Source organism: Diadema setosum, chromosome 5 (genome assembly GCF_964275005.1).
Source record: "Diadema setosum chromosome 5, eeDiaSeto1, whole genome shotgun sequence".
Taxonomy (NCBI): Eukaryota; Metazoa; Echinodermata; class Echinoidea; order Diadematoida; family Diadematidae; genus Diadema; species Diadema setosum.
The window spans coordinates 43624531-43646150 of NC_092689.1; the positions used below are offsets into that span (position 1 = coordinate 43624531).

Consider the following 21620-nt stretch of genomic DNA (forward strand, 5'->3'; position numbering starts at 1 on the left):
CATCTACTGCTTTGACTCTTTAAATCTAAATTATGATTCGGCGACGGTTGGCAAATGCGATGTCGTGGTTTTTGTTGAGAAAATGTGGCAGGAAATGAAAAAGGATCGAAGTACTAGTATGAGACAGCAGTGTGACAGAACGGAATAAAGACTGGATAAAGGGATAAGATAAGAGGGAGGAAATATAAGATATAGACATATAAATGTATTTCTTGGGTAGATAGATAGTTGATAGACTGATATATCTATTATACTTTTCTGAGGTTTTTTGTTCACTCACTCACTCTCTCCCTTCCTCTCTCTCTCTCTCTCTCTCTCTGATATGAATATGAAAATTGTTATATCAAGACGTGACAATAGACTATTAATTCTTATGACATCTTGTTGTATCATCCCAAAGAAAAGGAAAAAAACCTGAGATGAGATGTCGAATGTCCTTTGCACATTGTTAGTACGAGCTATTTTAATGCTGGATGTAAAGATTTATAATGTTTGATCACTTTCAAGCACCTCCAAACCCTTCCTGCGACCTTTTTCATTTCAATTCAATTCAATTCAATTCAAAGGTTTTATTTTCACTTCTTTCAACAGAATGTACAAAAAGTATAAATTCGACATGCGTTTGAAGGAATGATACATAGATAGCAAAGAATGATATTTGTAAGTAGTCATTACAAAGTTAGACCTTTCTTCTTGTTCCATGTTAATTTCAAAATGAAAAAAAAAACACAAATATTAATAACAATGTCATGTATAAGATAAACTTAGTTCTATTGGCTGTTTCTAAATTCTTCTCCCTCTCTGATGGTTATCTTTCCTTCAGTGACTCTTTCATTTCAGTCCCGCACCATGTTTAAACTGACTTTGATGGACATCAGATGGAGTATCAGCTAAATAGGGATATGATATAGAACTTTCACTGATATCAAACATAAAGTTAAAAAGTTTGTTGAATCTTTGTTTTTTTTTGTTTTTTTTTGTTTTTTGTTGTTGTTTTTTTTACTGATAACCTTTATGTTGATATTGGTCGCAGCCACGTATTATAATTAAAGTGAGATGATGACATCAGCTCAAAACACTATACGCTGGTAGCAGACAATGACAGCTCACAAACATTTTGGCGTTTAACCTCAATAGCAAACTAATAACTTTTTCCCAAAACATTTTATTTTTTTATTTAATATGCATCAGTCAATAATTGCGAAGAGTAATAAATACGTTATTTTGTTCCTTTTGATTAAAATGTCAAAAAAGAAAAGAAAAAATGTTTGTTTGTTTGTCAACAGAGACTTGGGAAGATTATGACAGCATTACAATGTACTTCGTCTAATTTGCATATTATGTGGAAGCTGAATAGTGAAATTGTGCAATTCTTTAAAAAAAAATATACACACTGTCATATATCGCTATTATCTTATACCATTTTGATTACACAGTTACCATTAAATGTTTGGGTTTTTTATCCCTATAAACTAGGTCAATCCGAAAATGGTACATGATTACAATTAAGATATTTTATCACCGTTTCATCTGTCCTTTACATTTACTTTATCCTCTCATTTTCTCAATTCATGTATGCAGATTTCGTCATCTCTGGTATTAGTAACACATGTCTAAAATCGGGTGCATGTTCGTCCAATTTTGTGTTATATACTGTACTTTAGATTTTGATTGTGAGTTCAGTGAGTGTTTCTTGATACCAACGCTGAAGGCAAGATACGCAGATGCGTTGATATGAAAGTCAAACAACTATAAGAATGAGAATATTTTTAATGATAAAAAGTAAGAAATCAGTTGGCAAACCTTTCCACGTCAACAACGGTGCAAACTACCGGTACAGCTTTCTCTTACATTAATCTATGGTATTTTCCCATCACAACCGCAAAGAAAATTTCATCCATAACACAGGGCTGGACACTAACTTTTTTTTTTCTCTCTCATAGTACCATAATTATTGACCGTTTGGGCCACTAAAAATCATCACATTTGAAATGTTGGTGGCCCGGGAATGAAGTGTAGTGACCCTGAATAAAAGGAAACAGAGCAATCTACCTTGAATCTTCATTAGTTGTCCGATCGGACCACCAAAAGATATGTTTGTTTGTTTGTTTGTTTGTTTGTTTTTTAAGTTTTGTGGCCCTATGATGGGCCACCGGGCTACTGCCAATGTCGAGACCTGTAATGACGTAATCGTTAAATCCTTAACTGATTTCGTACTCTCTTTTTTTTTTGGGGGGGGGGGGGAGGGCACTTTCCTGTTACTGACCATATCATTTCATCCGATATACATCCATGATGATGAATAATGTGATTACAGTCAATATGACTACCGATAATGTCTTTGCAATTGCGCACTTAGCTTTTTATGCAGCTTCCATTTCTAAAACCTTTACCAACATATCTTAGACTTAAGGATTGCTTTAAGTATTAGCTACTTCGAAGTTGTATAGATTATAGAAACGTTATTCAACCATCACCATGACTGCAGATCAAAATGTTATGAAATGAAAACTTCCGTTAGCAAATTCCATTAGGAATCTCAGCAATTTTCTGCAGGGAAGAAGATTTGCTTTTATTCTATATCTTCTCATGTTTTACACTCGGAATTAGAAACATTAACAAACATGCCTAACAGCACTGGCTGTTGTGTGAATCCGAACCTTCAAAGTGATAAATAAATTTGACGACCTATTTTGAAATACATGCATAAGATGGCTCCTAAAACGAACGAAACGCATTGATCACCACATCCTATCCTGTTACCATGGTAGCGTCGATCAACTTTCATCAGTTTTTGATGGCGTTCAATTGTAAATAGGACGCAGAGATCCTATCGATTAAACCTTACGGAGAGTTTAATTGGGACGAGCCTTTTAAGCGTGTTACACCACTAAATCCCCTCACATCGACCCATTATTGTCGACTACGCAACAAGATTCCTAGATCTTGATACCGCTACTTCATTGCTTCTCCGGTATTTCCGTAGAGTGTTGTATCTCATAATTGCACACTAAAAATAAATGAACAAAGAGAATATATTGCAGTTTGAGATTTTTTTCCGTTCTCACTTGAATTTATCTTTTTTTATGAGAACCCTAAAATTAGATAAACGTAAACAAATAAACGTAAACAAAATATGATAGCTGACAAGGGGTCCGTTTCATCACATAAAAGTCTTTACATAAATCTCACAATGACAAACATGACATGCATGGCCAAAGTCGCTCATGTATGTAACTATTTGAGATATTTGAATCCATTTCATGAAGCCTCTCATAAGTGTCTGAGCAAAGAGTCTCTCATATGACTTTAACATGAAACGCCCAGAACAGCTCCATAAAGATTCAAACAACTTGGGTGTTTCAAAAGGGATTTCTGGTATGATCATTCAGGTCCCCCTTGCATGTTACAGGGTCATCCCACATTTATTCTTTAGGCATTATTAACGAACAGGAATGTAACTCATGGTCAAGAAATCAGTGTTATTTCATTTCATTGAATTTGTAACTGTATAACATGATAAATCTGAAACATGATATGATACTGGTGCATGCAACAATAATAAAAACAAACAGACAAACTTTGTAAAAATCCCATGTCACTGTGTTGGTAGATTATAAACTTTTCAGTTTATATTTTGTATCAACGTGCTTTAGAAACGTCCGTATTAAGCGCGGTACAATCGTAAATGTTATTCATCATCGTTATTATTGTAGAAACCACCCTCCATTCCAACAACTTTGGTCGATACAGTCATAAAAGTCACAGCAAACATCTGTATATCTGTTCATAGTATTTTCCTTCATTGCAATATCTTTTTTTGTGTGTGTGTGTTTTTGTGTACAACTTTGTATAAACGTTTTGCTATAATTGCATTTGTCTTGGAAATGAGGATAGAATGAGGACAGAACGATTTGATTAGATTAAAAGCAGTGCATGTTTAATGTAGAGTCAAATTCTATTGAACAAGAAATTATCATCCCCTATATTAATGTGCAAATTTATCCAAAGTAAAACGCCCTTAGAGTAAAGTACATGAGAAGGGTCTTCAATTTCTTTCTTCCGATGAAGGTACTACAATGACGAGTCAGCCTACACCAACAAGTTCAGCATGTCTCATGGGACAGGCTCGCCGAGCGGCATGGCTGATGTGGAGCCTCAGGTAAGTTAATTGGTCTCACTATGTTTGGAAAATTAATGTTTCCAACTGTCAGTCATTTTTTTTTTTTTTTTGTCTGTGCTTGGCAACAACTACAACAAAAAGAAAGGGTTGTGACAACAATTGATTATACTAGATGATGTAATAATGCCATATGCCATTTCTTCACAAATAATTGTAGAAATACAGGTTATAGTTATTTATGTATATGTAACATTGTGGTTTTTGTCAAAACAAAGAGAAAGAAAGATTTCTAAGAATCAAAAATTAAAACAAAAAGTAACATAGAAATACATTTTCTGGAAAATGAGTCACCCTGCGTCATTCAGGAAGTCCAATCCTTCCGGTCACATTCTCCACTTTTACTTGCCAAATTTGGGCATAATGTCCACTCTCTGCCCTCCTTGGGTCAAGCTATGACCTCATAGCCAGACATAGCCCTCCACCCAAACAAAGTGGCAGTAAAAGTGACGTAGAACTGTGCGTCGGTGGATTGGAATTTAAAGTTAAAATATATCTTTGGGAAGGGTCCTAAACCCAATAAATAGCGAAGTTTTCCTCTCCTCACTTCATATTGGAATCTTTGACAACGAAGAAGCAGCAAGATATTTTGAAGCAGAGCGAGTGATCAGGAGTCAGCTATCTTTGTCTCCGGCAGGGGTAAGTTATCTTCTTTGTCAAGCTTAAACTGTGAAGTCTAGTTCGAGTCTAGTATGTTGTCCAGATAGTGTTAGGATTATCTATGAGCTGCTACTTGCGCTATAGATCAGTGATAACATTGTTGCTATTTCAAATAGAGTTGAAATAGGGATCCTCTGTTATGTTGAACAGAGTGATGCGAATGTGCATGGGCACATCATGAGATTTCATTGTCGTTCATATATATCTGACTTCTGAAATGTATGGCTCAAACCTGCCTCAGACTCGGATTGGTTGATATGACATTGTTTATCGGTTATCAAGCTCCTACATTATGTGAGTGGACGTTGAGTTAAGTTGAGTTGACAAATAGGAAGAATTTGTTAGAAAGCTGGTTAAAAGATAGACTTGACAATTTGAAGATGTATGTTCATTGCTGCTTTCACAACATCTTGTTAGCTGACATTGTGTGTGTGACGACATTGTGGAGTAAACACTTGTGAGTGTAATATTCTAGTCATATCGGTGTATGCACTAGGAGAACCCCCCCCCCCCTCTCTCTCTCTCTCCTTCTTCTCCTTCTTCTTTATTCTTCCTCTAATTCCTTTCCCTATTTCCATATCTTGCCTATTGAAGATGATAGGAGTGTTTAAGGGTATAAGGCCCGGTATTGAATGTATACTGTTGGTTCTTTGAACAAATTGAATCTTGCTTTATTATGTTGAGTTGTTTGAGAGATCACTGGATATCAATATCTGTTATTGCTGATTGAGTTGCAATCATGCTAACTTCTTTATATGTGGTATCTGTTAATTACATTTGCTAATCATTCTGCTTTAGATGCATTACTCTGATTTAGCATATGATTACTTGCTGAAGTTAGTTAGCAATACATTTATGACTTCGAGAGCAGTGTAGAAGATTCATTGTAGCAAGAAACACTGTGACGGCAAGATTCTAGTGAACAGAGCAAATTCACTTTAACCTAGTGAACGGACTTTGGACCTAAGGTCATTCAATCCTCTCTGGTCAGTGAGAGAGCATTCTTGACACATTTACGACCTAGGAGCTTCCACATAGAAACACCTGTTATAGAACAGTAGAGCTACAGTTAAGCCAATATAAACGCTTTCACATTGGAATCTGTATCAGAACTTCTGACATAAAGTTAACTCTGTATAGACAAACCTAGTGCGAATTAGAGATTCGCTATTGTAAATATGTAAGCGCAAAGGAATAGCTATAATCACGCGACTGAAACGATTACTCAATGAGTATAGCATGAATTATCAGAAGTAACCATTCACTGTTGGAATGAAATGTCAACAATCAATGACTATGTGCCAATTACAAGTTGCAGAAATTATGCTAATGAATGTCGATACAGAATGTATAACGATGCAATGATGCAATAAAGCATCACAAATAAGAGTGAACACAACTGAATTATAAGACTGTGTATGCTATATTAATGTCAAATATTCATTCATGTATTCAATGACAATACAATGTACTCATTATCCCTTGTACATAATGTTTACATCTTTCAGGGCTTGGGTTCAGTTGATGATCAGAACCTGCGAATAATAAAGAACACCCATAACCAACACTGCGAGTCCCGGCTCCATTTGTTGTCGTTACAAAAAAATTGGCGTCACGGACAGGATTCGTAGTTCACTGGTCATCGACAGCCCCCTCGCCGGAGACATGATGGAGAAATCAGCAGAAATCGAGGTGTTGAACGGAAGTAAGCTGAAGACGGAACGGGTGGAAGAACGGTCATGTTCATGGTCTCTGGCCGTGTCTATTCAACTGTAAGGAAGCAAGCGTTCAGTCGCAGTTGTTGAGGAGTGGGATGCCTCAACATTACCAAATGGACTCGTTCTCCTACCTACTTTCGTAAGGGTGCCCTCCTCGGGAAGAGCTCCTGTCCAGATGGTAAACTTCAGCAACAGCGACATCCAGCTTCAAGGACGCCGACTGGTCTTCTGGAACTATCTTCAGGCAATCCCTATTCATCTGGCGAGTGTAATGCTGTTTTGAGAGGATACATGTGGTTCCTCCTCTGGCCTCAATTGGATATTGAGGACGATGCCCAGATGCGATGACGGAGAACCTGGAGATAGCTTAGGAGCCCTGACGTCCCCAGAGCAGTCGTGTATAGGTGACAACCCGGACGTCAACTACCGGAACGACAGTGACCGCGTGCCTGTGGCGGATGACGGCGAAGCAGTCATCATGATGGAGGACGACCTCCCTGCTTTGGAAAAAGCAGGGGAGCGCCCAGAGGATGGACCAGAGTCAGCTCCACTCCCAAGGCGCTCGGCTAGGCTGCAGGGAAAGCCGCCGCCAACCGTCACTGAGGAGATTCTCGCAGATGTTAGCAAGTCGCACCTGCTTCTACTTACTCTACTTTCGGGTAGAAATTAAGTGTCTCATTAATTGATATTAAATAATTATGTTTATTGGTATGTTGTCAGGGATGCCAACATGAAGCAGGGGAGAATGTAACATTGTGGTTTTTGTCAAAACAAAGAGAAAGAAAGATTTCTAAGAATCAAAAATTAAAACAAAAAGTAACATAGAAATACATTTTCTGGAAAATGAGTCACCCTGCGTCATTCAGGAAGTCCAATCCTTCCGGTCACATTCTCCACTTTTACTTGCCAAATTTGGGCATAATGTCCACTCTCTGCCCTCCTTGGGTCAAGCTATGACCTCATAGCCAGACATAGCCCTCCACCCAAACAAAGTGGCAGTAAAAGTGACGTAGAACTGTGCGTCGGTGGATTGGAATTTAAAGTTAAAATATATCTTTGGGAAGGGTCCTAAACCCAATAAATAGCGAAGTTTTCCTCTCCTCACTTCATATTGGAATCTTTGACAACGAAGAAGCAGCAAGATATTTTGAAGCAGAGCGAGTGATCAGGAGTCAGCTATCTTTGTCTCCGGCAGGGGTAAGTTATCTTCTTTGTCAAGCTTAAACTGTGAAGTCTAGTTCGAGTCTAGTATGTTGTCCAGATAGTGTTAGGATTATCTATGAGCTGCTACTTGCGCTATAGATCAGTGATAACATTGTTGCTATTTCAAATAGAGTTGAAATAGGGATCCTCTGTTATGTTGAACAGAGTGATGCGAATGTGCATGGGCACATCATGAGATTTCATTGTCGTTCATATATATCTGACTTCTGAAATGTATGGCTCAAACCTGCCTCAGACTCGGATTGGTTGATATGACATTGTTTATCGGTTATCAAGCTCCTACATTATGTGAGTGGACGTTGAGTTAAGTTGAGTTGACAAATAGGAAGAATTTGTTAGAAAGCTGGTTAAAAGATAGACTTGACAATTTGAAGATGTATGTTCATTGCTGCTTTCACAACATCTTGTTAGCTGACATTGTGTGTGTGACGACATTGTGGAGTAAACACTTGTGAGTGTAATATTCTAGTCATATCGGTGTATGCACTAGGAGAACCCCCCCCCCCTCTCTCTCTCTCTCCTTCTTCTCCTTCTTCTTTATTCTTCCTCTAATTCCTTTCCCTATTTCCATATCTTGCCTATTGAAGATGATAGGAGTGTTTAAGGGTATAAGGCCCGGTATTGAATGTATACTGTTGGTTCTTTGAACAAATTGAATCTTGCTTTATTATGTTGAGTTGTTTGAGAGATCACTGGATATCAATATCTGTTATTGCTGATTGAGTTGCAATCATGCTAACTTCTTTATATGTGGTATCTGTTAATTACATTTGCTAATCATTCTGCTTTAGATGCATTACTCTGATTTAGCATATGATTACTTGCTGAAGTTAGTTAGCAATACATTTATGACTTCGAGAGCAGTGTAGAAGATTCATTGTAGCAAGAAACACTGTGACGGCAAGATTCTAGTGAACAGAGCAAATTCACTTTAACCTAGTGAACGGACTTTGGACCTAAGGTCATTCAATCCTCTCTGGTCAGTGAGAGAGCATTCTTGACACATTTACGACCTAGGAGCTTCCACATAGAAACACCTGTTATAGAACAGTAGAGCTACAGTTAAGCCAATATAAACGCTTTCACATTGGAATCTGTATCAGAACTTCTGACATAAAGTTAACTCTGTATAGACAAACCTAGTGCGAATTAGAGATTCGCTATTGTAAATATGTAAGCGCAAAGGAATAGCTATAATCACGCGACTGAAACGATTACTCAATGAGTATAGCATGAATTATCAGAAGTAACCATTCACTGTTGGAATGAAATGTCAACAATCAATGACTATGTGCCAATTACAAGTTGCAGAAATTATGCTAATGAATGTCGATACAGAATGTATAACGATGCAATGATGCAATAAAGCATCACAAATAAGAGTGAACACAACTGAATTATAAGACTGTGTATGCTATATTAATGTCAAATATTCATTCATGTATTCAATGACAATACAATGTACTCATTATCCCTTGTACATAATGTTTACATCTTTCAGGGCTTGGGTTCAGTTGATGATCAGAACCTGCGAATAATAAAGAACACCCATAACCAACACTGCGAGTCCCGGCTCCATTTGTTGTCGTTACAAAAAAATTGGCGTCACGGACAGGATTCGTAGTTCACTGGTCATCGACAGCCCCCTCGCCGGAGACATGATGGAGAAATCAGCAGAAATCGAGGTGTTGAACGGAAGTAAGCTGAAGACGGAACGGGTGGAAGAACGGTCATGTTCATGGTCTCTGGCCGTGTCTATTCAACTGTAAGGAAGCAAGCGTTCAGTCGCAGTTGTTGAGGAGTGGGATGCCTCAACATTACCAAATGGACTCGTTCTCCTACCTACTTTCGTAAGGGTGCCCTCCTCGGGAAGAGCTCCTGTCCAGATGGTAAACTTCAGCAACAGCGACATCCAGCTTCAAGGACGCCGACTGGTCTTCTGGAACTATCTTCAGGCAATCCCTATTCATCTGGCGAGTGTAATGCTGTTTTGAGAGGATACATGTGGTTCCTCCTCTGGCCTCAATTGGATATTGAGGACGATGCCCAGATGCGATGACGGAGAACCTGGAGATAGCTTAGGAGCCCTGACGTCCCCAGAGCAGTCGTGTATAGGTGACAACCCGGACGTCAACTACCGGAACGACAGTGACCGCGTGCCTGTGGCGGATGACGGCGAAGCAGTCATCATGATGGAGGACGACCTCCCTGCTTTGGAAAAAGCAGGGGAGCGCCCAGAGGATGGACCAGAGTCAGCTCCACTCCCAAGGCGCTCGGCTAGGCTGCAGGGAAAGCCGCCGCCAACCGTCACTGAGGAGATTCTCGCAGATGTTAGCAAGTCGCACCTGCTTCTACTTACTCTACTTTCGGGTAGAAATTAAGTGTCTCATTAATTGATATTAAATAATTATGTTTATTGGTATGTTGTCAGGGATGCCAACATGAAGCAGGGGAGAATGTAACATTGTGGTTTTTGTCAAAACAAAGAGAAAGAAAGATTTCTAAGAATCAAAAATTAAAACAAAAAGTAACATAGAAATACATTTTCTGGAAAATGAGTCACCCTGCGTCATTCAGGAAGTCCAATCCTTCCGGTCACATTCTCCACTTTTACTTGCCAAATTTGGGCATAATGTCCACTCTCTGCCCTCCTTGGGTCAAGCTATGACCTCATAGCCAGACATAGCCCTCCACCCAAACAAAGTGGCAGTAAAAGTGACGTAGAACTGTGCGTCGGTGGATTGGAATTTAAAGTTAAAATATATCTTTGGGAAGGGTCCTAAACCCAATAAATAGCGAAGTTTTCCTCTCCTCACTTCATATTGGAATCTTTGACAACGAAGAAGCAGCAAGATATTTTGAAGCAGAGCGAGTGATCAGGAGTCAGCTATCTTTGTCTCCGGCAGGGGTAAGTTATCTTCTTTGTCAAGCTTAAACTGTGAAGTCTAGTTCGAGTCTAGTATGTTGTCCAGATAGTGTTAGGATTATCTATGAGCTGCTACTTGCGCTATAGATCAGTGATAACATTGTTGCTATTTCAAATAGAGTTGAAATAGGGATCCTCTGTTATGTTGAACAGAGTGATGCGAATGTGCATGGGCACATCATGAGATTTCATTGTCGTTCATATATATCTGACTTCTGAAATGTATGGCTCAAACCTGCCTCAGACTCAGATTGGTTGATATGACATTGTTTATCGGTTATCAAGCTCCTACATTATGTGAGTGGACGTTGAGTTAAGTTGAGTTGACAAATAGGAAGAATTTGTTAGAAAGCTGGTTAAAAGATAGACTTGACAATTTGAAGATGTATGTTCATTGCTGCTTTCACAACATCTTGTTAGCTGACATTGTGTGTGTGACGACATTGTGGAGTAAACACTTGTGAGTGTAATATTCTAGTCATATCGGTGTATGCACTAGGAGAACCCCCCCCCCTCTCTCTCTCTCTCCTTCTTCTCCTTCTTCTTTATTCTTCCTCTAATTCCTTTCCCTATTTCCATATCTTGCCTATTGAAGATGATAGGAGTGTTTAAGGGTATAAGGCCCGGTATTGAATGTATACTGTTGGTTCTTTGAACAAATTGAATCTTGCTTTATTATGTTGAGTTGTTTGAGAGATCACTGGATATCAATATCTGTTATTGCTGATTGAGTTGCAATCATGCTAACTTCTTTATATGTGGTATCTGTTAATTACATTTGCTAATCATTCTGCTTTAGATGCATTACTCTGATTTAGCATATGATTACTTGCTGAAGTTAGTTAGCAATACATTTATGACTTCGAGAGCAGTGTAGAAGATTCATTGTAGCAAGAAACACTGTGACGGCAAGATTCTAGTGAACAGAGCAAATTCACTTTAACCTAGTGAACGGACTTTGGACCTAAGGTCATTCAATCCTCTCTGGTCAGTGAGAGAGCATTCTTGACACATTTACGACCTAGGAGCTTCCACATAGAAACACCTGTTATAGAACAGTAGAGCTACAGTTAAGCCAATATAAACGCTTTCACATTGGAATCTGTATCAGAACTTCTGACATAAAGTTAACTCTGTATAGACAAACCTAGTGCGAATTAGAGATTCGCTATTGTAAATATGTAAGCGCAAAGGAATAGCTATAATCACGCGACTGAAACGATTACTCAATGAGTATAGCATGAATTATCAGAAGTAACCATTCACTGTTGGAATGAAATGTCAACAATCAATGACTATGTGCCAATTACAAGTTGCAGAAATTATGCTAATGAATGTCGATACAGAATGTATAACGATGCAATGATGCAATAAAGCATCACAAATAAGAGTGAACACAACTGAATTATAAGACTGTGTATGCTATATTAATGTCAAATATTCATTCATGTATTCAATGACAATACAATGTACTCATTATCCCTTGTACATAATGTTTACATCTTTCAGGGCTTGGGTTCAGTTGATGATCAGAACCTGCGAATAATAAAGAACACCCATAACCAACACTGCGAGTCCCGGCTCCATTTGTTGTCGTTACATATATAATATATGTACAGTGTGCATGTATTTATACAATCCTTACAAGAGGCGGATGTATAGCTCTTTGCTATGGGGGAGGGGATTGACCTAATGACGATGGGTCTTGACAAGAAAAAGGAGAGGAAGAAAAGAAGAAGAAGAAGAAGAAGAAGAAGAAGAAGAGGTCTTCACATTTTTTATTTTTTTTTATTTATTTGTTTGTTTGTTTTTTTGCCGTTGGGATAAGCGTGAGACAGAGCGCTTGGAACATACTTTGTAGGTTTGTACACATGATGGCATTTTTCTCTGCACACCACACATCACATTTTCATTTGGCAGCCGGGGGGGGGGGGAGGTGGGGTACAACCCATTAACCCGCCCCACCCCCGTAGATCCACACTGAAATGAAATATGGAGTTATGATAGCGGTGTAGTTTTTCACTTTGACGACCATCAACCCGGGATACCTTGTCAAAGGAACAAAACTCATCACCCTAAATGTAAATTTTGAAAGAAAAAAAAAACACCAAAAAACTCAGAGTTCTTATATTGTTTTGGACCTGGTCACTGGGACGATTTTGATCAGTTTCTGATTGGAAATATTCTATACAAAAGACTATTTATCAGTATTATCGTTATCATAACAGTTAAATCATCACCATCAATGCTATGAGTGTAATTGTGATTAAAGTTGTTCTTACTATACTTGTCTTAATGAACGAGCTGACATTTCACAACATCTGACTTGTTCATCTTCCAGGTCGCTTTCCCAAAGCAGATGAAGTTACCCGATCCTCCCCCTAGCCAGCCTCCGAAGCGAACCACTTACTGCTCAATCATCCTCGATTTCGCAGACTCCACCACGGCTCATGGGTTGCCCCGTATCGTCACCTCGGAAAAGTGGTATTGGAAGATCTTCTGGTTCTTGATCTTCGGTGGCGCTTTTTACCTCTTTACCACCCAGGCCCTGGATATCTACTGGGATTACCGCAGTTACCCCTACAACACCAAGATTGACGTAGTGACCGAAACAACGATCACGTTTCCTGCTGTCACCATTTGCAACATGAACCGCATGAAACGGTCGGAGTTGGTGGGCACCAGATTCGAGGGTAAGATGAAAACGACAAACAAAGGGGGAAAAGATCAAAAGTCAAGGCTGCCGCATAGCAATAGCATAGATAACAATACCAAGAGCCAAACAAAACAAAACAAAACAAAACAAAAATCAAACCGACAAACGAACAAATTAAATGGTAACGTCACAAGGACTTACAGGAACTTAACAAAACATTGGGGGAAAAGACAGTAGTAATGTTTAAACACGATAATAGAATGTTACGACCAAAATCTATAATGACCAAACGAGCATGCATTAATCATAAAAAGACTTATATCCTCGTATCCTTGAAGAACTTACCTCTTTATAAGTTTGTTTGTCCTTTAAACTTTGAAACAAGTACTATCTATGTTTTTTTCTCATATATATATATATATATATATCACCTCCAACATAATGTATCAGTTTCGAAATATTCTTACTATAAATAGATAGATGTGGATGTGTATAAAATTGACTTATTGTTTTTCACAGATTTTGTTAATCGAGCTGATCTGCACTATTTTGGCAAATCTTATTTTCAATGCTCTTCACTGTCCTCTCGATAGGGATCGTTGAAATCGATGGCGGGTTCACGGATGATGACGGCGACTATTCTTGGTGGTTCGATTTCTCCTCTGACTTTTGGAACACGTACTACTCCTCGGGATACTCTTGGGGTGGTGGTGGGTTCTCCTCAAGCTCTGCCTTCGTGGGTAGGAGACGGCGTGACACACCCTACGACAACTTTTTCGACGATTTCGAACTCGTGCCCGAAGCCATGGGAGACGATGAGGAGGACTTTCAAGGACTTTCTCGCGAAAAGCGCGCAGGTTCGTCATCGTCCTCGTCTTCATCAGCAGGATCATCATCAGCTGGATCATCATCAGCTGGATCGTCATCAGCGGGATCGTCATCAACGGGATCGTCATCGGCGGGATCGTCATTTGGGGGCGCTTCATCATCCTCATCATACGGTTTTGGATCATCCTCATCATACGGTTTTGGATCATCGTCATTTTACGGTTTTGGATCATCGTCGTATGCCTGGGGCGGCAGTTCATCTTACTATTACGGATGGAACTCCTACAGCTCTGGGGGATGGAGCAGCTACTGGGACAACTGGTTTGATGAGTGGGATAGCTGGGGCAACGATCTCTGGGGTAGCTGGACATTCGAGTACGATGATTACTACGATTGGGGAAACCTCGTAGATGGCGAGAGTGACTGGGAAGGATTCTACGAGAACTCCAGAGCTGACGACTTCAGCGATATCATCGACGTGGCCAACCCTACACGCCTCGAACTGGAGGAACTTGGACACCAACCTGAGGACATCATCTTACAGTGCACTTTCGACAAGAGGAGTTGTAACTACACGTATGTATGACGTCACAATCACAGACAATGCACTTCTTCATGACATTGCCTTTGATTATCTATAAAGTAGAAATTATCCTATGCAGTGATGAATGTGACTGCCCTGTGGCAAAAAAAAAAAAAAAAAAAACGTGTTACCCCTTACACTTGTTGTTCTTATATCGTAAATCCCGATCCAATTTGTTTCGCTCTTTACACTCACAAATAAATTTAGTCCCAAGCTCTTTGCCCGGGTTGAAGAGAAACTGAGATATTTACACTTGCATTTTCCAAACCCCGTATGGTACTTTCAGAACATTTGAATAATCTACACAATGTACAAATCACCTCATCATTCGTTTCATCGATAACCGATCACTATCATGGCCATTTAATATCGCTACATTTTTGTTTTGGCAAAATAGTCATCATTAACGCTATTTTCATAGTTATCGGCACTTTCATTACTTCTTTGATTTTGTAGCGACTTTCGTATGTGGCAAAACAAGGCCTACGGAAACTGCTTCACGTTTAACCATGGCGATGATAATTCGACCTTACGAAATACAAGCAAATCAGGTTCTACATATGGTAAGTATAGCAAGTGATTGGCCCTTTCGTCGGCGTAAATAAGCACCGATTATTCAGTGTTTTATTGGTAACCATGGTAAAAATCATGGGTATAAACTGAAAAATGGGTTCTTATCTGGGTCTATGAAGGGCACTTTGTCGGTCAGTCGCAATAAAAAATGTCAAGACCTAAGAATTCATTAAATTAAACAAGCTAAGCAATCGGACGCTACTATCTTCTCCTTCATCTCAAATGACATCCCGCGTCCAGTTAATGCCGTCTGCCGACTTGTGCCTGTCTTTGAGGGCGAATCACGAGAGGTCGACATGCCTCCCTCTCTTACTTGTTCGGATAATGAAGGAGGTGGGAAGCTCACCTCCCTGTTTGCATGAAGGCTTGATCTTTACATCGAGTGTCCAACAGTGTTAGGTGTTAAGACTCTCTTCCATACTTTCATTTTATGTCCTACCCGAGGAAAAGAGTATATCACTGAAAATGTGTCGTTTGAAAGGTAGACAGGTGTTCGTAAACTTCAGAGGACATGATCTCTCTACAATTCGTCCCTATACCTCCCTCCTCTTGGTCCAGGCACCCCGCCCCCCTCCCCCTTTCTCTCCCCCTTCCGTAAGAGTCCCACCTTTCAACAAAGCCAAGATAGAAGAGCGGAAGACGGTGGGTATACGACATTGGAATCGATGAACTCAATTCCATCATTTGTATTTTTATTTCCTTTGACAACCCTACTCTGGATTGTGTGATGAAAATGCTATGAAGATGAATTCCCCTCAATTGTGACTGTTATGTTACAAAAACACTTTGCTCTGCGTTTATACGAATAACAAACATTCCCATCGCACATGCACAAAAAAGAAGAAAGAAGAATAATTACAGTCACATTGGCATTCCAGCACATCACTGTAACATTTCATTTAAAAATTTGATACGTGGTCTCTTTGCACTATGATGCCTCTCGAAATTGTTTCATTTGTTTTAGTGTAATAAGTTCATCGTGCGTTGACATTCACCGGATATTTTAACCTCTCCACCATTTTCAGGTCTACATATGACGCTGTTCATTGAGCAGCCGGAGTACGTCGGACTCTTCTCTCAAGAAACCGGAGTCAGGGTAACCATTCATCATCCATCTGTGACGCCATATCCCGAGGACGTGGGAATAACAGCTCCGACTGGTCAAGCGACCTCTATCGGCATCCGGCAGGTAACTTCAATTCAAACATCGTAACCCCCGTGTCTGACTCTTCCCATGCACCAGAAAACAACGCTCGAATAAAATAAAACAAAGTCAATATTGTTCGTAAACGTTCTTACCTTGATACATTAGTCATAGATGTGACGACGTTTGCTCAGTGTGTTCAAGTAATACACAATCAATAGTCTTTCATTCTGCAAACTTGCGATTCTCAACTCCCCAAACTGGACACACTCTCATGCTGAATGGGGCGGTTTGGCCGATGAAAGTAACGTCACGGTGGAAGGTTGACGGAATGATCATTCTCTAATCTTTATTGTCGGGGATATGTTTCGAGGAGTCTACGTCTGGCTTCACAGAATACTCAAAGAGGCAAAAAGATAAAATTTAAAAAAAAGGTGTTTTTTTTTTTCTTTCTTTTATGAAGTGATATAAAAACTCCCCGGACTGACGGATGTTTCTTTGTAGGTAGAAGGCTTGAATTTGCTGAACGTTTAAAAATGCCGTCTTCCCGAGTTGAGCATAGCGAGCTTTAGATGTGTGACGCGACTGCTAAAGACGACGCGGCTGTCAGGCTAATGGTGTTCTGCACATGCGCGAGACAGCTATTTCCATTGTTCAACCCTGGAGGCTGCGTCGTCTTAGCGTTCGCGTTGCAGATCTGAAGCTCGCTAATAATATTTCAATCGACAAGATGGTGACAATGTACATTAATCTGTTCGTCTGCAGAACTTCATCGAGCGACTCCCTCACCCCCATGGAAACTGCACACACGACGGGAGCGACACCCAGTTCCAAGATGAGTTCTACAAGTACTCGACCCTGGCTTGCAAGAAGCAGTGTGTCCTGGACGAGATGTGGGACCGTTGCGGCTGCGTCAATGACATCGTGGGCGATCAGAACAAGTGCAGCTACCTCAATTCCACTGAGCGTAAGTTTGTCTGCCTGCATCGCGACAAACTTCTATGTGTCTTATTTCTCACTTCTATGATCAGAATATGGACTCATCGAATCACAGTGCACATTTTGTATTGACAAATTATGTAAAACTTTAACATTATATGTTTGATCGTCTTATCTTCTAGTAACAACATTTCCAAAGTTAGCGTTGTGATTCGGAAAGGTAAAATATATTTTCTCTGCGTTCCTCATGAGAAAAGTTTCTAGGATTACTGTGCAGATATGCGATAGCCGCATCTGATGTTATAGCGTTTAGAGCCTTCTCTAAGGACAAACTTAATGAAGAAACCGTAGAACTTAAGTCGTTGACATACTGTTTTGCTCTCCGTCAAGAGATGCTATTCTCAATTTAAGAAGTCATACGGTGCCCACAAGGAGGTGCTACTATACCATCAAGTCACGCGATGTATTAACCGCCTCAAGACTCTAACAATAATCAATTTGATTCATTCAATTGCAGAGAAATGCCGACAGCTGATCGAGTCACTGAATGACGACGGAAAACTAGAATGCTTCTGTCCGAGTCCTTGCAGGTACAAATTTTATGTTCCTTCAAGTTTAAAAACGACTCTCTTTAATCATGAGTTCCTCAGCCTGTTAAAAGCACATTGATTATTACATTGTATTCAGCGAAGTACATTCCTGGAGTGACTCCTTTCCATGGTAGTTATCTCTTGAAGATATAATATCACGCTAGCAAAACTTTGAGAGCTTCAACTTTGAGAAATCTTGTCAGTGTGACCGCGGCTGCAGACTTACCGTCGATGCTCTTATTGTTTTTTTAATGGGGGGGGGGGGGCACTCTCACTTTTTATTCATAATGATACATCGTGAATAGTAATCAATATCACTGACGCTTTTATATCACGACGTATGTAGTTAAGTCCACTTTAAATTGCTTTCTACTGTATGTCCTCCCCCCCCAAAAAAAAAAAAAAAAATGATTACAACGGGATCCTCCGCAACGATAACTTTAAAGATAGTGAATCAATACAAATACAATTACAGGGTATGAAAATATAACTTATTGCCCACATTTCACAGAAAACCCCTTCCGATTTGCTTCAGTGGTCAAAGAGAAATGAGGATCTTTGTAGAGCGTGACAGGAATCAGTTCCCTCCAAGTTCTGCCCATTGTGTTCACGCACAAAATATGCAGTTCCAAGTGCTAAACTTGGAAGAATCAGACTCTTAACATGCTTTACAACAATCCACATCTCTCTGTGACCACTTAACCAAATTAAATGGGGTCTTCTGCAGAGTCGTACAAGCTCGGGGGAGGGGGGAGTATTAAGTGGTTTCTGTTGTCGTACCCATACATATCAAGCCTTATAAAAGAGTGTTTCTTATGCACAATTTCTCTTATGCGTTCTATCTTTAGAAGGATAACTCGTTTAGGAATGTAGACACCACGTCTTCCATACATTATTTGGAAGATGTGTTATTACGTTACACTAGACTAAATCTTATTCAAGCTATCATTATTAAGAAAAACGGCAATGTAAACAAAGCAATATAATTCTTTTTTTTTTTTTTTCCTCAGTGAAATCGTTTATGTATACTCGGCATCCGGATCGCTTTGGCCGTCTGAACGATATGAGGTAAAGATTTTTTTTTTTCCATAAATGTGAGAAAATGGAAACAGTTATTATTTCAATCATTATGTTGCGGTAAAGTATGAAATGATGGTGACATACAAAATCCAAGGCCTGTGATTATGTACTATCTGCACAATGATCTATACACAAGAGTCACAGAAATAGATTTACAAATCATCACAGGCTTTGATTTTCGGGGGGGGGGGGTTATTGTTGTTTTTGTTTTGTGGTTTTGTATTTCAGAATGTTGTATTTATTGTCATAAGTAGATACTATTATACCTTAAATTAGTGGTGTATCTCATGTCGGTTCCACTGCATTTAACTAAAGTAAATCATTTATTGTTTTTTTTTTTTTATTGTTTAGGGAAAAGTAACGATTTGTCGCACCCTTTCTCTTAAAGTTGATTATGCACTCTAAATCAATTTGGAAGGCAGGTAGAAGAGGAAGAGGAGGAAAAAGAAGAGGATGAAAAGGGGAAAATAAACCCGAAAAATTGCGTATTGATGCATTCATTACCTTTCACAAAAGACTCAAAGGGATACGGGCTTAGTGAACTGAAATTAGCACTGCATTGATATCTGAATTTCTGAAGATATCTTATTCATCAATCTCTCTCTCCTTTTTCCTTTTTTTTTGTGTGTGCAGGAACATTTGTATTCGAGGGTCTCCGAAACAAACGAGATAGCTGCACGGATCCTTCAAAACGTGGAGACAACAAGGTACGAGGAAAACTCGTGTAATCTGTTTTAAATGCAGATTTATTTATCTATTTTGCAGATTATCAAATCTATCCACTTGTTGCTGGACTTGCGGAATAAGAAGCATATCATCATTGTCAATCGACACAATAGACCAGATTTACCGACAGTCAACTTTAACTAACTAGGATGACTCCTACTTTCCGGTACGAAGGAAGGCAGTAACAAGAATAGATTGTTCTGTGAACAATATACGCACGTTTTGTGGAAATTGGTTTACCAGGATTCTGTGAGTAACGCCAACAACACTCCATCATTCTAAACGAAGAGAAAAATGTGTAGATTTTTAACATGTCCTTGCGTAATGATTGTAACGTGCGCTTTTAAATGATAGAAAGTTCTATGTCCTAACAAGAATATATTTTGTTTGCCAACTATAGTTGAAAACAAGTTTTTTCAACATGGTCGAAGTAAGTGTTTGTGCTTGCACTGCTGGGCTCATGTGGTAGTAGGCCTTTCATCGATATATATAAATATGTGCTTCTTCGGCGTGATGCTCCATTTTGTAATCTGATCTGTGCTGGAGTTACATCTGGATGCCCTTATACAGAATCTGGTCATCTATTGAGACATAATTAATTAAACAAACTACAATTTACTGCAGATTTCTTTCACTCATTTTCCAGCAACTCTGTTCGTTATTGTTTTCTCAGTTGTTTCTGATCTTTCATCTCTCCAAATTAGGAAAAATCTGGCGAGAGTTCGGATATATTTTGAGGAGCTAAACTTCCAATCGATTGTGCAGACAAAGGCATACACAGTAAGTATAACATTTGTCATTACCATGCTCTAAATTGGGGCGTTTTTATCATAAGTTACCTTTATTGTGTTACGCAATCAAGTGACATTAAATCACATTAATTATTGCATTTAAACATTCATGAATTTTTTCCATCTGATTTGCGTTTGTTCATTTCATAACTGAAAGTGATATCTTATGCATATCAATAAATCCTGTTTCTTTACGGTAGAGAAGTGGTATTTAGGACGCAAAGAAGAGAACTATGTAAATCATATCAAATCATTACAACTCACCACTGATGAATACGTAATTAATAGATTCATTCCGCCTACTCTGTTCATCTATCCCATGCAATTCCTACACGCACAAAGACAACACAAGTGTACACGTACATTTTTATGTCGTACAATGTTCCAACTCTCTCCCCGCTGTCTTTTTATCGCTTCGTCCCTCCGTCAAACTGTCAATCCGTTTTTCTCTCGATCTTCAAACACACACACACACACACACACGCACACACACGCACACACACACACACACACAAAAAAAATTTTTTTTAATTAACTCTTTGTAATATTCTTTCTATTCCTACCCAGTTTATCTCATTCCTCAGTTCGGTCGGTGGTCTGCTCGGCCTCTATATCGGCTTCTCGGTCGTCACCCTAGTGGAGATCGTTCTCCTCTTCCTCGAGTTCCTCAAGCACACCTTTTTCGGGGCGTGTTGCAATAGCAAAGTCCAACCCGTAGTGGCCTGATTTCCATAGCAACGCCTTTGGCATAGTGGATACGACTCCCGACTCCCGATCGGAGGACCCGAGTTCGAATCCCGCCCAGTGCTTTCGTCCTTGGACAAGATGCTTATACCAACCATGTCCCTCTCGACCCAGGTGTGTGAATGGGTACCTGGCAACGCTAGGGTAATAAGAAAGGCAGGGCCCTCTGGCAGAGCAGTGGAAACACTGAAGGGGCTACCCTGGGTAAATAAGACCTTATTATTATTAACATCATTATTATGTGATATTACAACCAAA

General features: G+C 39.4%; 1 protein-coding gene across 1 annotated transcript; it reads left to right on the plus strand.

The window, feature by feature from the left end:
* The first annotated feature begins 9824 nt into the window (after positions 1–9824).
* On the plus strand, positions 9825–21344 carry LOC140228935 (uncharacterized). Its single transcript, XM_072309200.1, has 11 exons — positions 9825–10112; positions 13050–13401; positions 13958–14768; positions 15232–15338; positions 16374–16537; positions 17258–17459; positions 17949–18021; positions 19032–19089; positions 19735–19808; positions 20532–20607; positions 21186–21344. Exons 1-11 carry the CDS (start codon positions 9825–9827, stop codon positions 21342–21344), a joined length of 2364 nt encoding a protein of 787 aa, XP_072165301.1.
* The last annotated feature ends 276 nt before the right edge of the window (positions 21345–21620 follow it).

Bases quoted from the DNA above. Each gene is read 5' to 3' on its own strand.
- LOC140228935 (XM_072309200.1), top strand. From the start codon at position 9,825: ATGCCCAGATGCGATGACGGAGAACCTGGAGATAGCTTAGGAGCCCTG. The intron at 13,402-13,957 runs GTAAGATGAAAA...TCCTCTCGATAG, and splicing joins GGTGGGCACCAGATTCGAGG to GGATCGTTGAAATCGATGGC. The intron at 18,022-19,031 runs GTACAAATTTTA...TTTTTTCCTCAG, and splicing joins TTCTGTCCGAGTCCTTGCAG to TGAAATCGTTTATGTATACT.